We start from the raw sequence: 14,379 nt of genomic DNA, 5'->3' as shown, positions 1-14,379 counted from the left end.
TATCCTTGATTTGTCCAAGTCATTTATAAAGATGTTGAACAGCAACAGGCACAGGACAGAACCCTGTGGCATCCCACTTGTCACTTTTCCAAGAGACAAGGAACCATTAGTGAGCACTCTGGGTTCGGTGAGTCAAGGAGCTACAAATTCATCTAACAGTTACCATGTCTAGCCCACACTTTACCAGCTTCTCCACATCATGGGGGACTTTGTCAAAAGCCTTTCTGAAATCAAGATACACCATGTCCACAGTATTCCCCTGATCCATCAAGCTTGTAACTCCATAAAAAAAAGAAATAAGATTCGTCTGGCATGGCATATTTTTGAGAAACCCATGCTGGGTCTTAGTATTCACAGTATCCTTTTCTAAGTGCTTACAGATGGACGGTTTAATTATCTCTTCTAGTATCAATGTCCTGGTATCAATGTCAAACTGACCAGTCCGTATTTACCTGGCTGCATGGGGATCCATTTGAACTCTGCTTCTCAAACAAAAGTTAGATGAGAAGCAGTGTGGTGATATGGTCTCAGCTTTGAAGGTTTTAAAAATAAAATCCCCACGGTTCACCAACGTGCTTTTTTACATCTACATAGAAACCTCTGGCTGTTCTAAGGCATAACCAAGGGGTTTAAAAGCGATCCTTTGCTTAAGAGCAGAAGAGGCTGTGTGGTAAACCGAGGTCCACCTCGTCCCAACATGCTTTGCAAGACGTCTACGGGGTGGGCTCTTCCCTAGAGCGCGGTTTTTACCTCCTGCACAGAACTGCTGTTTTTTAAAGCCGTGCAAGAGGGAGGCAGGGCGAACGAAATGGCGGAGAAAATAATAAGACATGGGAGGAGGAGGAGGAGGACGGGTGTCAGATTTGTCGAAAGTGGGAGGGGGAGCGAGAAAGCAAGCTGCGGAGCTCGAGGGTTTGAATTGCCTCCCTCCCTCCCTTTTCCCCCCTTTTGGCATAAGAAGCAAATCAGATTCAAGGCAAAGGAAGGTGGGGGTAACTTTTCCTGCGCAGGAGGATGCAGTTGAAAGTGGGTGTAACGCGCCTGCTTCTCTCCCTCCCAGAGCGATCGTGAACCAGCTTTAAAAGGTGGCAGCGGAGAAGAGGCTTTGATGGAGTAGGCGGATTCCATGGCTAAAAAGCTCCCTCGCCTTCAGTAACCGCGCTGGGTTGCTTTCGTTTTCTTCCCTGCATGAAGATCTCTCTCTCCCCCCCCCACTCCCCCAATCTAAAAAGAAACGTCCCCCTCCTACACACACATTTTACACAGTGCTCTTGGCAACACTGGCTACGGCTGTCTGCACTCCTAAAGCAGAGGTGGTGCCGCCCCGCCCCCCTTTCCCTGCCAGCCCCCTTCCTATGGGGGGGGCATATACGCCCCCCCTTATTTAAATGCGTCCTCTCAGATAGCTTATAAGCTAACGTGGGTAAAGGGGAATTTAAATTCTGCCCAAATTGGGAGGCGGGAAGGAGACTTGGCAGGCGGGATAAATCCATGGCATCCCGCGTGCGGAGCAAGATGCCTCCTGCGGCCAGTAGCTGCTCCCCGAAGGAAGTGTCCGTTGCCACCCGATCTGTTTCCAATCAAATCCGGAAAAGGGGAAAAAAACCAAGGTGCGCCTTGGCTGAAAAGGAGCCGCTGCACCAAGCCGCCCCCACCCCGCGGCGCTGATCTTCTCCCCGTTTTGCACGCTTTCTTTTAACCAGAAACTAAAGGGCACCGCCCCCTCCCTAGGTAGCTCGAAGTGGGGTGCGGAGTAGCCCGGAGAGACTTCTCGTGGCTAGACTTTACATACCCTCTTATCTCCGGGTGCCTTGCAATGTTACCCGTGCCTTTAAAGACAAGTGGCAAGATCCTGAAAACATCCTCCATATTCATTTCCTCGCACGAAGCCCAAGTTGAGACATGGCCACCCCAACCCCATCTAACAGGAGTTACCGAGGCTGATATAATGAACTCGCAAATATAAATATATACAAACTCAAAAGCAATAAAGCGAGTGGGCACCCAACGCCTTCTCTGCAGGCTCCTCCACCTGGTTGTTCAAGAATCGCCCCCCCCGACCTTCCCTTCATCGGTTGTTTCACCAATTTGGGCATCTCCTATGGTCAATATACATCGCGCCTCCTCGCCCCCCAAAAGCAGCACAAATAGCAGCGCCCCTTTGCCCTTCCATACCACTTCATACTAGAAACCAAACGCGCCTCCGTCGGGAGTGCCTGCGTGGTAGGGGGAGGGCTTGCAACCCCCTCTAGCCCAAACTGGAAGGTGCTGCCGCCCTACAACCGAGGATCCCTGGGCGGCCAGATCCTGCCCTCTCTGAGCCCCGCAACCTCTTGAGTCACGGCCCCTCCAGATCGGGCGGGGACCCCCCTGGAATGAGCTCCACAGCTCCGTTGCTGCTGCAGCCGACCACGTGAGGGCGTCCAGTGTGTTAGTTGCAACAAATTAACCCTGGGCTAGTCACCCCCCCGAGGGTCGCCGGCGCCCCACGACCGGCCAGCGGCACGCGGCGCCCTCTTCTCTACGGGGTCCGCGCGTTGGCCGTGCCGTGCGGATCCCTCGGGGCCCCCCAGAGCCCTCCATACAGGGCGCCCCCATCCTCTGCCTTCCCCCAGCATAGGGTGCGCCCTTAAAATCGCCTCCAGGGAACCTTTCCCAGCCCCGGGAGGCTGCGGCGCCCGGGCAGCTCCGTCAGGCACCGTCGGGAGCAGCCGCTGGCGCCGGCAGCCCGACCCTAGGCCGCCGGACGCGGGCGGGAGAGCTCGCCGAAGGGGCCACAAAAAGCACAACTTGGAGCCGGCCTCCTCGCTGCCTGTTGTTGTTCTCAACGTGGTCCGCTCCTGGCGCATATAAAGAGCTGTGGCGGAGCCCGCCCAGGCAGACGGCTTTCTCTCGGGCGGAGCAGAGGCGAGCTGTGTTCGGCTACCGCGCTTGCTGCTGCTGCTGCTTCCCGAGCGCGCACACGAGCCTGGTCTTTTTCTCTTGCGAAGAGCGCCGTCCCGCTTTATCCGGCATGTCTGTTGAGCTGGAAGAAGCCGACCTGCCCCTGGCCGAGGCGGAAGAGGCGCCTCTGGCTCCGGAGAAGAAAGGCGCCGCCAAGAAAGCCAAAGGCGGCGGCGGCGGCGGCGGGTCGGTGTTGTCGCCCTCCAAGAAGAGGAAAAATAGCAAGAAGAAGAACCAGCCGGGCAAGTACAGCCAGCTGGTGGTGGAGGCGATCCGCAAGCTGGGCGAGCGCAACGGCTCTTCGCTGGCCAAGATCTACAACGAAGCCAAGAAAGTGGCCTGGTTCGACCAGCAGAACGGGCGCACCTACCTCAAGTACTCCATCAAGGCGCTGGTGCAGAACGACACCTTGCTGCAGGTGAAGGGCACGGGCGCCAACGGCTCCTTCAAGCTCAACAGGAAGAAGCTGGAGGGCGGAGAAGGGGGCGCCGGAGCAGCAGGCGGGGGCGCCTCGCACGCCAAGGCGCACAAGAAGGCGGGGGCCGTGCCCGCCTCGCGCAAGGTCGAGAAGAAGCCCGTGGCCAAGAGCAAAAAGCTGGAGAAGAAGTCGCACAAGAAAGGCGCCGGCGGGGCCGCCGCCAAGAAGGACAAGGTGAAAGCCAAGAAGGCCGCCAAGAAGACGGCCGCCTCGCCCAGCGCCAAGAAGGTGAAGAAGTCGGCCAAGCCCAAGGCGCTCAAGAGCAGGAAATGAATGGGGCGCAGGTGGAGAGGGCAGGGGGCCCTGGACTTGTGGAGCCTCGAGACATTGTGACTTATTGCTCTCCGCACAGCCATGTTACCCGGTTTCGTTTCTGTAGCTTTTTCTTTTGGGGGGGGTGAGGAGTGGGCGTGGGTTGGAGGCGCACCTTTTCTTCATGGCCGCCGGTTCCTTGGAGGGGAGAGGAATACGTTATTCGCCCCAGCCCTTTATTTTATTTTATTTTATTTTAATAAAGGGGGGATGACTTGAGGGCTTGTGCGGGCTTCTTTTGTTTTTTAATTTGGAATAGTTTATTTTTTCCTGCCCCCCCTCCCCCGAAAAATATGGAGGATAGGCGGCGCCGCTTCCCTGCTTGCCCCTGGTTCTCCATGCTCACCGGGGGCGTTTGGGCTGCCTTCCGAAAGTTTCCCCGGCCGTCGTGGCCGCCCCTCGGATGCCGCTGCGGTGCCATGGCAACGGCTTTGCAAGGGCGTCTCGGCTTTTCCCTTTAAAAAGGCGCTTTTCGGGATGCAAGGAGGGAGGGGAGAAATGGGGAGCGGTTGGGACCAAGGGGGGTTGGGGCGGGGTGCTTTTTTTATTTCGTTTTTGCCTTTGAGAGGCCTGCACAGCCATTACCGGGCGGGATGCGTAGATGCTCAGTTCTAGGGAAGGTGGGGATCGGAGGGGGAATCTCCCTCCTCTCCTGGAAGATCATCATACTGCCTTCAAAGGTGTCTTGCCTTCGGTAGCCTTTCCCCTCCGCACTTGTGTTTTTTTGTTCAATAAATCGTTTAAAATGCTTTTTTTTCACTCGCTGCTTCCTCCGTGTGTTTTAACTGCAAGAGGCAAATGAAAACGGCTTGGGAGGGAGGGTGGGAAATGGGGGCGTTAGTGGGATTAACCGGAGATAATAGGGGTGCGGCTATAGGGTGGAGGAGGCTGGGTACCAGGCAGGGGAAAGCTGTAGCTTGTGCGTGGGGGGTGGGGAAGGTTGCGCATTCCACCCGCTTAATTTTCTGCCGGTGTGGAGTTTTCTGGAGGTGGGCGTGTCAATCATTTCAAACGAGCTCTTTCCTCTCTGATTTGAGCTCCATTTTCTGCAAAGGCCGGCAGGCATTGCATTGCCCTGTTAGCAAAAACTCTGCCCTTGGTCACTTTTTTCACCCATATCGTAGTAGGTATTGCAAGTTGGAGGTCGTTGTCCACATAAAAATCCGAGCCGGACCTGAAGTTCCAGGGAGAAGGCGGCAATCCTTTGGTTTGGCGGTCCCCCTCCTCTCCCAAACCCCGCACATGCACCTTGCTAAAAAGAAGCCTCTAGGGGGCGAGCCTAGCCTTTGCGTACATGGGGGATTACGTCATCGGGCGCCAGTGCGCACGAGTGGGGAAACGCCCGTTGGTTGGCTGGCTGGCCGGGGCGGTTACGTCAAGCCATTCGTCTGCACCGTTAGCGTCACTCCTTTCGCAGATAGCAGGTTGAAAGGGGGGAGGCGGCACCAAAGTGCTCAACTGAGTCTCCGGAGCTGCTACCGCTGCTTTCTGCCTCGCGGCCAAAGGCTTGCTCCGGCCTATCGTTTATCTCAGCGTAAGGGGCGGGAGTGCATTACAACAGCCCTGCAGTGTAGCTCCCTAAGCTAAAAACACCCAATGTGACTACATAGAGAGTCAGTGCTCTTCTTAACCATCCCATATGATGCTGGGCGGTACAGTGGTACCTCGGGTTACATACGCTTCAGGTTACAGACTCTGCTAACCCAGAAATAGTGCTTCAGGTTAAGAACTTTGCTTCAGGATGAGAACAAATTGCGCAGCAGCAGCGCGGCGGCAGCAGGAGGCCCCACTAGCTAAAGTGGTGGTTCAGGTTAAAAACAGTTTCAGGTTAAGAACAGACCTCCGGAACGAATTAAGTACTTAATCTGAGGTACCACTGTAGTTGCATAGTCACCCACCCTTCCTGCCAGTGGCCTGCTTTCCGCTGCCAGAAAAACAAGAGCTCCACCCCAGAGCTGGGAAAAGGACTTCATGGCTACACCTTCCGCAGCTTGCTACCTGTCCGTGGCAGCAATATGAAGGGGCAGTCGCAGCAAACGAAGAGGTGAAAGTGGGAAGTGAACGGCAGAGGCTGGTACCCTGGTGCCGTCTGGGATAGGGGAAAGGTCTAGGGAGAATATGGCCTGGGAGAGAGGGAAGCTGGGCTAGCCCCAGGCCTGCTTTTGCAGGATCTTGCCATGGGGCTACTCAGGTCAGGGAAGTATAAAACCTTAAGAAGGGAATTGGAGGGCACCTGCTTAGGGTGGCAGAAATGGTGCAGTAGAGCAGGGCCCTGCTAATACAAACACAAATATCACCCCACATATTAAATTATGGCCTAACTTTCAACCCCCTGGAGAACACTTAAAGGCGCTCCAATAGCTGAGCACATTAGGATCAGGAACTAAGACCAAGCCTGTAGAAGGAGCAGCCTGACTGTTTCTCCTACACTTTTAATCTTAGCACTTGTCCACAAGGAATCCTCTACATAAAAGAAAACACACAGCACACAGTTCAGGTTTACAAATAAGGGGCAGGGTAAGAGAATGTATCACCCACCATGAAATGGTCCCTAATAGGTGCCATAACTCACCATCATGCAAATTTAACCACCACCATTTGGTTCTGAAGAACGTAATAATACATAGCAAGTGTGCCGCTGTAAGGGGTATCCAAATTGTACAAAAAGGGTGATAATACTATTCTAAATGTCCAGATAAAACTAGTGGCATAGAAAGATCCTTATAATAAATATAGCCTGAGTTGTGGCCTAGAACTAATTGCAGTGGGCCAGATTTTGGCACTTCAGGAAAAACCTCTATCTTGATAAACTACTTAAGAAGACAGGATGGTAAGATATTCTCCCAGCTTCACAACCCAATGCACATACAGGAGCAAGGCACCCCCCTGCAAACCATATTGATAGACTTTATTCAAATCATGCATGGAGATACTTTCACTTTTGTGAACTGGTATTTTCACATTTCTTACAGTTCAACTTTGTCCATTCCAGAATGATCCAACAGTTTCAAGCTTTAACCAGCAGCATCCAACTAAGCCACACTTAAGCTATGGGGGCTCTGTACACAGGGGGGAAAAGAACACCATGTGGTACAGCTGTTGAACTACAACTCCCACCATCCATTACCTTGGAACTATTGGCTGGGGCTGATGGAAGTAGTAGTTCAACACCTGGAGGGCCCCACTCTGGCTACCCCTGTTATATCTAAGTGCAGATAGCTACAACCACCAATGTAGCAGCATGGTATGTTTCTCCAAGAGAAGGAAAACATTAAATGACTTCACCTTTTCCAAAAGGAGCCATGATTACCCTAATTCCCTGCAAGGATATTTCCAAAAGGCAGAAACAGGCACGTGAAAAATAGGCAGAGGGGGAAAACCACAGCACCCCCTTCTATAATTTGCAAGGCTCTCAGGTAGCAGAGTCTGCTGGGAGTTTGGAGGCATTTTTATGTTGAAGATCTCTCGTTCCTTTTACACAAGCTCTGTGTCCACTACCTTAAACTGTTTTCAGGATTATAGAAGCACACTTTTCAATCCAAGTGCTATATTATATAATGTGTTGAGAAGCATCGTGTGGCAACACAGTACTAGTCCTGACCTACCTGCTGCGGCTCACATCAGATTTCAACAGTATTCTATAGTATGGATGGAAGGCCTTTTAAATGCATATCCCCAGTTTGTTAAAGATGGCTGTTCAGTTCACTATTGGGAATCTAATAAATTTAGAATAAATTTTTATTTTTTGGTACTCTGTAGTGTGGTCATTAATGCTGTTCACCAAGATCCTTATATATTGCAATGACTTATGTTTCTAAGCTGTACAATTACATTATGTTAAGCTGTACAATTAAATTATGTTTCTAAGCTGTGCTGTACATTTGAATTGACCGATCACCAAGACTTCCTCTCCTCACCCTCAATCCAAAGTTATCTTCCAAAATGGATATAAAGGCTGCTGCTTTCAAGTCACTTCTAAGCTTTTCCACACTTTGCCACCTGCATTCTCTTCCTGAATCTAGTTTCCACCATTCATTCATTTCCATCTGCGTTAAAGGGAAGAGTTAACGGTGACACTTACGACAGGGCAGAAAAGCTCACATTTGTGCCACTAATTCAAGCAATATACAGACACAGTTCATATACCATGCTAAGCCATACCATCGGGATTCCTGGAGATCATAGCCACTTAGCTCCTGCCCCTGTGAGCTAAGTCATGGTTTAGCTTAGCATGTCATCCAAATGCAGGCCAGGCTCATGGCTTGTCTTGCTCCAGTAAACTCCAAGGTTTGCTTTTGGTTTACAGTTCCTCGTTTGTCTGGAGCAAGGCAAACTACAAGTCTGGATAACATGCTAAACTAAATCATAGCTTAGCTCAGAGAAAGAACAAAGTAGCCATAATCTCTCCTCTTTGGCAGTCTGGACATCAATACATTCATGGTTTGGCTTAGTGTTACTTGCAAACTGAACTATAGACTCCCACAGATAGAAGAGCAAGCTAGCTGCTATTGTAAGGAATGCCATTTCTGGATAAGAGCAATATTTTCTTTTTAGTGTCATTTAAGTTTTCACAACCCCCCATGCCAGCTCTACCCATTGACATAAACAGATGGTAGAAAGGTACTAAAGGGAGGGGGGAGGCTGCAGGGAAGCACCAGCCTTTTAGATGCTCACATATGGGACCCTAAGCTCTTCACAGCGAAGCCCCTTTGTAGAACTGACATCCCTTTCTAATATTACTTTTTACCATCTGTTGATTTAATCATGTTCTCTTCCCTTCAGCTTTACATTTAAAACACAGTTAAAAGTAAAATATACCAAGGGGCCATGTGATGAGGGCTTAGGAAGGTTATATTTGTTAATTGCTAAACAGATTTCATTAATTCTGAACAGAGAATACACGAGAGCACAATGCAAGTTCTGCCAGCAAGAAATGCACTGCACAGCTTAATCCTGTCCCCATTTACTTTGAATACTGCATCCAACTGAACTGGCTTCCTCAGGACTTCATACTCTGATGCTAGCACTTTTCGGAAGCAAGTCATATCAACTTTGAATGGGCACCACCAAATAAATGCTTGACGGGTCTAACACAGATTAATAGTGCATGGGTTGCACTGATGTCAGGAATAACCCAGTGCATTTCTAATGTAAGTTAATGGGAAACCTTGGGTTGTGCAGGGCTCTCTGCATGCAAGGGAATCTTGGGATCAGGGTGTCATTTGCCAAGCAGAGAGAAGTGAGGAAGATATGGGCATTTGGTTGTGCAAGTCAGATAAATATTTTAAAAAATGGGCTCCACTGCCAGGACCACAGAAGGATACTTTGGGCAAAATGGGCTTTAGATTTGATACAAACATTAATTTCCCATTTATTAATCAACACCATTTAATTTGCTATTAGATAGAAAGGGGGAACATGGGAGCTGAAAGACAGATGGCTCACACTGCAGTCAAGTCAGAGTTACTAGACCAAACCTTTGACCTTCCACTGCCCATCTTCCCTTTCTTCCAGCAGTATTTTCAGGAGAGTAGGGCATAAATGCACATTACAGACCTCAAACCACCAAAAAACCTTTCATGGATTCAGTAACCCCCAAACAGCTAATTAAGTGATGTGTCGACAAGAGACATCTTTGACGTGCATTCAAGACTGAATTGGTTTAATAAGAATATTGGTTTTGCACTTTTCCAGTATCACAAGTTCTGCATTTTCTAATAAATACAAAGCAGTCTTTTGACAGAACACAAAATACTGATCTTGAAATAATAAAAGACAGAAAAACACAAACTCTCAATTCCTATTTTTCAGTAGTTATTTGCATTTAAACAATCTCTTCCCCACAATTATGCAATCCATGTTCATTCTAGAAGAAAGCAAGAGCCTTACACTGGTCCAGTGCCAGAGGAATGAGACAGCAACTTAGAAACAATGGGTCTTTTTTTCCTGGGTCTGCAGTGGGAGATAGGCAAGACAAATCAGACAGGAGCAGATCAAGGTCCTACCTCTTAGGTATCACTAAGGAGTGAACAAACCACCTTCATTACCCAGGTATTAAAGCATCCAAGTTCCACTAACCTATGTGTTATTTGTCAAATCAGAGCAAGACAATACTTCATCCACAGATTTACACCTCACCTGATAGGTTGAACACATGCTACTTGACAGCACATACACAGTTGCCCATAAATATTACAAGTTCTACTTGCTCAATAGCCTAGACACTGCTGCATGCACGTGGTTCTATAAACTTTTCACCTAGGCAAGCAAGCAAGATTTGGCTCCGATACCATCTCTAGAGTACCATAGCTACTATGCACCACAGGACTGGCTAAGCCATCTTCCATGCTCATACGTTACCCAAACACCAATTTAGGAAACCAACACATTAACTAGATATTTTACTCTAGTATAAATTCAGTTTTTTCCCCTAGAAAAACCCAAATCCCAAAAATTAATCCATTGAGGATTACAATTAAACAGATGCCACAATTGCACTCTATTTTATGCACCAGGCGTGAAATTCTGAACAGGAAAAAAACTGTGTATAGTTTTAAAGTGCAAAACAAAGATACAGAATGCCAAACCTCCATCATTGGGGAAAGGTCTATAACAGAATTAATAACCCAAAAGGGAATGGGGGTGGGAGGAGGACAGAACAGACCACACAACGTAATTGCTTCTGTCTCAAGGAAGCTTCAGGCACCTCCAGACCTACCATCACTTAGGCTGAAAAACCACAAAAGCCATTATACTAAAATACTTTTGATTTTAGCTCTGCTGACGTCAACAGGACAAAAATACGACCTAAATCCAAGAACCCTTGCTGAAAATGAGGTTCCAGCTAAGCTGCTAAGCGCATTCAGAAGATCTGAATGCAGCACCAATCAAGTCTAGAGACAGATAATAGGAGCCCTCCCTCTCCAAAGAGTTGGTCTGAAAGACAATTACTGTTCTTGGCCTGTTGACTCATCTCACTTTTGTGTCTGGCCCAAATGATTCACATCATTCAAAACCTTACCCCAAGCATGTTTGGCCAGAAGTGATAGTAGGACAAGATGTGCATACCTTAGGAAACCGAAGACACTGTCCAATTACCTGCCTCTCTCTCTCTTACACACACACACACACACACACACACACACACACACACTACTGTTTGCCTCCAGCCCAAGGCTGTTAACTTCATAAACTAGATTCCCCCTTTCTTTAAAAAAAGGTTTGCAACAACAATAAAATCAAAATTTAACACCAGCACACAGTTAGGAATGGAGTACAAATACAGTGACACAATACCTCATCATAAAGCAAACAAGGAAGGGGGAGAAAAAAAGCTTAGCGCTTGAAGAGATGAATATTTCTCTCGACAATAGTAGTGGCTCTTTTCACATTACGATTTTTCTGGCAGCTTCCTTTTCTCCCCTCCCCCCTCCAACATTTTATTAAGTTTGTGATCACATTGAATGGGGATGTGCAGCAACAACAGGTAGATAGATCCATCACTGTATTGAGCTCCGTGGCAGAGCAGTTTTAAGAGAGTAGACGGAATATTTGTGCAGAACAGTAATGAATGGAGAGGCTCTGCCTTCATCCTCCCTCCTTGACAGGTGCACAGACAGGGTGCAGAAAGCCTCCATGGTCACAAATGGTGGCACACTGCCAAGTCCCTTGCCTTCCTAGGGCAGGCTTGCAGCTTCCACCTTGCTTTGTGACTTCCGTTCTTCCAGTTAGTCCCAATGCAAGAAAAACAAGGTGCACAAATCATTCTTCTAGTTCCAAAACTGTCCTTTCTTTCCAAATCCCCTTTCCCAAAAAATTAATAGTGGCTTTAAGGGAGGGAGAGGGAGGGAAAAGAAAAGCTAATTGCACAGATGCTGCAGGTATAAGCAGCTTCAGGGTAGTAGATTAGGGGATAAATCATGGGGATGGGAGGGAGAATGAGAAGAGAGAGACAGAGGGAGGAAAAATAATAATACAGAAATCAATTTGCAGGGCACTAGGTGGCAGCCACCAGGCCCGCAGCACGTGCCCTTTTCGCGACACAGAAAAATGATTTAAGCCTGCTCTTCCCACACCAATCCCTGGGACTGAAAGGGGGCAGGAGTGCCAAGCGAGGTGCAGATCACTGGAAGGAAAGAGGGCTGGCGGGGGCGAGAGGGAAGCCCGGCGGCTGCAGCGCCAGGCGGACAGGGAGGACCAGAGCGAGGAGAGGAGGCGCAGAGGCGGCCCAGCGATGGCTGCGCCAAGGCAGAGGAGGCGGAGAGGAAGAGATCTGCCCGGCGCTGGCTGCTCCAAGTGAAGCAGAGAGAAAAGGGAGAAAATGTCCGGTGCCCGCTGGGTCGGATCCTGCGGGTGGGGTGGCGGGGACACATCACCGGCCCATTCTTTGTTGTTCCCCTTCGGAAACAGGGCCGGGCTCATTTCTTGGAGCTCTGGGTCTTCTTGGGCAGCAGCACGGCCTGGATGTTGGGCAGGACCCCGCCCTGGGCGATGGTCACCCCGCCCAGCAGCTTGTTGAGCTCCTCGTCGTTGCGGATGGCCAGCTGCAGGTGCCGCGGGATGATGCGGGTCTTCTTGTTGTCCCGCGCCGCGTTGCCGGCCAGCTCCAGGATCTCGGCCGACAGGTACTCCAGCACGGCCGCCAGGTAGACGGGCGCCCCGGCGCCCACCCGCTCGGCGTAGTTGCCTTTCCGCAGCAGCCGGTGCACGCGGCCCACCGGGAACTGCAGGCCGGCGCGGGACGAGCGGGACTTGGCTTTGGCGCGCGCTTTGCCGCCGGACTTCCCTCGGCCGGACATCGCGGGCAGGCGGCTGGGCTGGAGGGGGCGGGTAGGGGCGCGCTCCGAAAGGGCTGCAAGCCGAGGCCCGGCGCGAAGCAGGCAGAGGAGGAGAAAGACCTGGAGAAAAACACCGCCACCACAGAGTGTTAGCAAAGTAACGTGGGAACGCAGGTTGCGAGACTGACGCGTGTTCCGGAGCAACTCCGCCCCCTCCCCGCTACCCCGCCTTGCAACCCAACCCCGGAGCGGACTGGCAGGGAGCAGGTTGCAGGCCGCGCTCCGGCGGCCCCCAGCTAGCGCCGCGCGCAGGGGTCACCTCCCTCCCCTCACCGTTCGCCGCCTCGCCAAGCGGAGCGCTCCGCCCGAGAGCCGCAGCTGCAGTGACAATAACAAGCGCGAGATGCTGGAGGATATAAATCCAAGCCCAGCCTGTCGGCGGCTTCCCATTGGCAGGGGCGAGCGCGGAGCCGCGCCGCTATTGGCGGGTATTCCGATCCCTTATTTGCATAGGAGCTCGCGTCGTCCATGTTCGGACTCGGAGGGAGCTGGAGCGGCAACAGACGCGCAGGCTTGGCCGCCTGCAAAGAGAGCTGCTGGTGAAGCATATTAATGTGCAGCAGCAGCAGCTTTGGGAGACGCGGGGGGTCTCTGGCGCGGCGTGACAAAGGGATGCACCGGGGGAAAGAGGAGGCGGGCGGGCGGCTGCTGCACTTGCTCCTGATAATGCCACCTGGAGCAGCCGCCCCTCTGGGTGAGGAGAAGGCAGCCAAGGTTAGCAGAATTTCCCCAATCCCCTCTCTCCCGAGTTGAATTGCTTGAAATACTTGGTCTGCCTCCCCCAAACCCAGCTGAAGGCTAACCCGCAGGTGCAAACCCAAGCTTAGGATCACGACCGCCGCGCCCTAGGGCAAATGCAGCACCCGCAATAAAGGCAAACATTTAAGGCCGTCTGGTTTTTCACAAGGGGAACTTAACTCAGGCAGGGCCTGAGGAGGAAGAGCATGATAGGATTACACTCCTCCTCCCATTTATTTGTGCCGTATCTGGGTGCCCTTTTGGAGGACATTTCTCATTTATTTATAGATCCTCTCGGTTGGGTATTGCTTTCTCTCTATAAGCCTAATTAGCAGTACCCTTATGGCAAAGACACCTAAAAAGGATGCTGGCCCATCCCAAAGCAGGCAGGCAAGCCTGTGCCCAAACCCCAACCAAACCTTAGTCAAAAGGCCAAATCAAGGGTTTCTTGATTGGCACATCTGAGGTGGGGAAACCTAATCCAGCAATAATTTATTAGCATTTTATATAGTGCCTTTATTGCACAGAGCACTTTGCAAGTGTTATCCTGATATGATTTAACAATCTAGTCAGTATTGCTAAGTTCTTACAGGGGAGGTTAAGAGACAGTGGCGTGCCTAAAGCCACCTAGTTGTAGGGAGTTCATGGATAGAAGTGAAATTTGAAGTCAATGTCTTAAAACATTGCATTCTTAAAACCAGTGTATTGTGCCACCTTGAAATGAAAGGCAGAGCAGTCTTAACTCAGGAAATCTGCCGGGGAAGATGTGAGGGTTTACACCAGTTTAAATCAATGGGTGGGGGCAGGGGGGATACCCATCTGGAAGGATTTAGGTTGAGATTATATGGGAGTAAGGATTGTAGTAAGAGTTGTGCCACCTTCATGGATCAGCAAATTGTGCCTGTTATGCTGGACCTGGTTTTGTTACTGTTTTTGTGGCTGGTGAGGAAGCCATCTGTATTTAGAAGAGCCTGGCCAACAAGCTTGTTCTGTGATGTACTGTATGTTGGGCCAAGCAGGCCATGCTCCAATCACAAGCATTCCTATTCTAGTTAAATTAGTTTTTTTAAA

The 14,379-nt window shown here is 50.4% G+C and overlaps 2 protein-coding genes and 1 long non-coding RNA gene across 3 annotated transcripts; 2 read left to right on the top strand and 1 right to left on the bottom strand.

The window, feature by feature from the left end:
• The first annotated feature begins 2,866 nt into the window (after positions 1–2,866).
• H1-10 (H1.10 linker histone) lies at positions 2,867–4,492 on the top strand. Its single transcript, XM_081850600.1, has one exon. It carries the CDS (start codon positions 3,014–3,016, stop codon positions 3,692–3,694), a length of 681 nt encoding a protein of 226 aa, XP_081706726.1. The 5' UTR covers positions 2,867–3,013; the 3' UTR covers positions 3,695–4,492.
• Positions 4,493–7,152: 2,660 nt separating this feature from the next.
• On the top strand, positions 7,153–11,048 carry LOC309335833. The gene is made up of 2 exons (XR_014153761.1): positions 7,153–7,543; positions 8,021–11,048. It is a non-coding gene; the product is annotated as an uncharacterized lncRNA (long non-coding RNA).
• On the bottom strand, positions 9,368–12,975 carry LOC309335832 (histone H2A). Its single transcript, XM_081851100.1, has 2 exons — positions 12,844–12,975; positions 9,368–12,630 (listed from the first exon to the last, which is right to left on the bottom strand). The coding sequence occupies exons 1-2, from the start codon at positions 12,958–12,960 to the stop codon at positions 12,151–12,153; spliced, it is 597 nt and encodes a 198-aa protein (XP_081707226.1). The 5' UTR covers positions 12,961–12,975; the 3' UTR covers positions 9,368–12,150.
• Positions 12,976–14,379: the final 1,404 nt, after the last annotated feature.

This window comes from Podarcis erhardii, assembly GCF_964252035.2.
Source record: "Podarcis erhardii genome assembly, chromosome: 2".
Taxonomy (NCBI): domain Eukaryota; kingdom Metazoa; phylum Chordata; class Lepidosauria; order Squamata; family Lacertidae; genus Podarcis; species Podarcis erhardii.
This window is presented reverse-complemented; position numbering and strand designations above follow the sequence as displayed.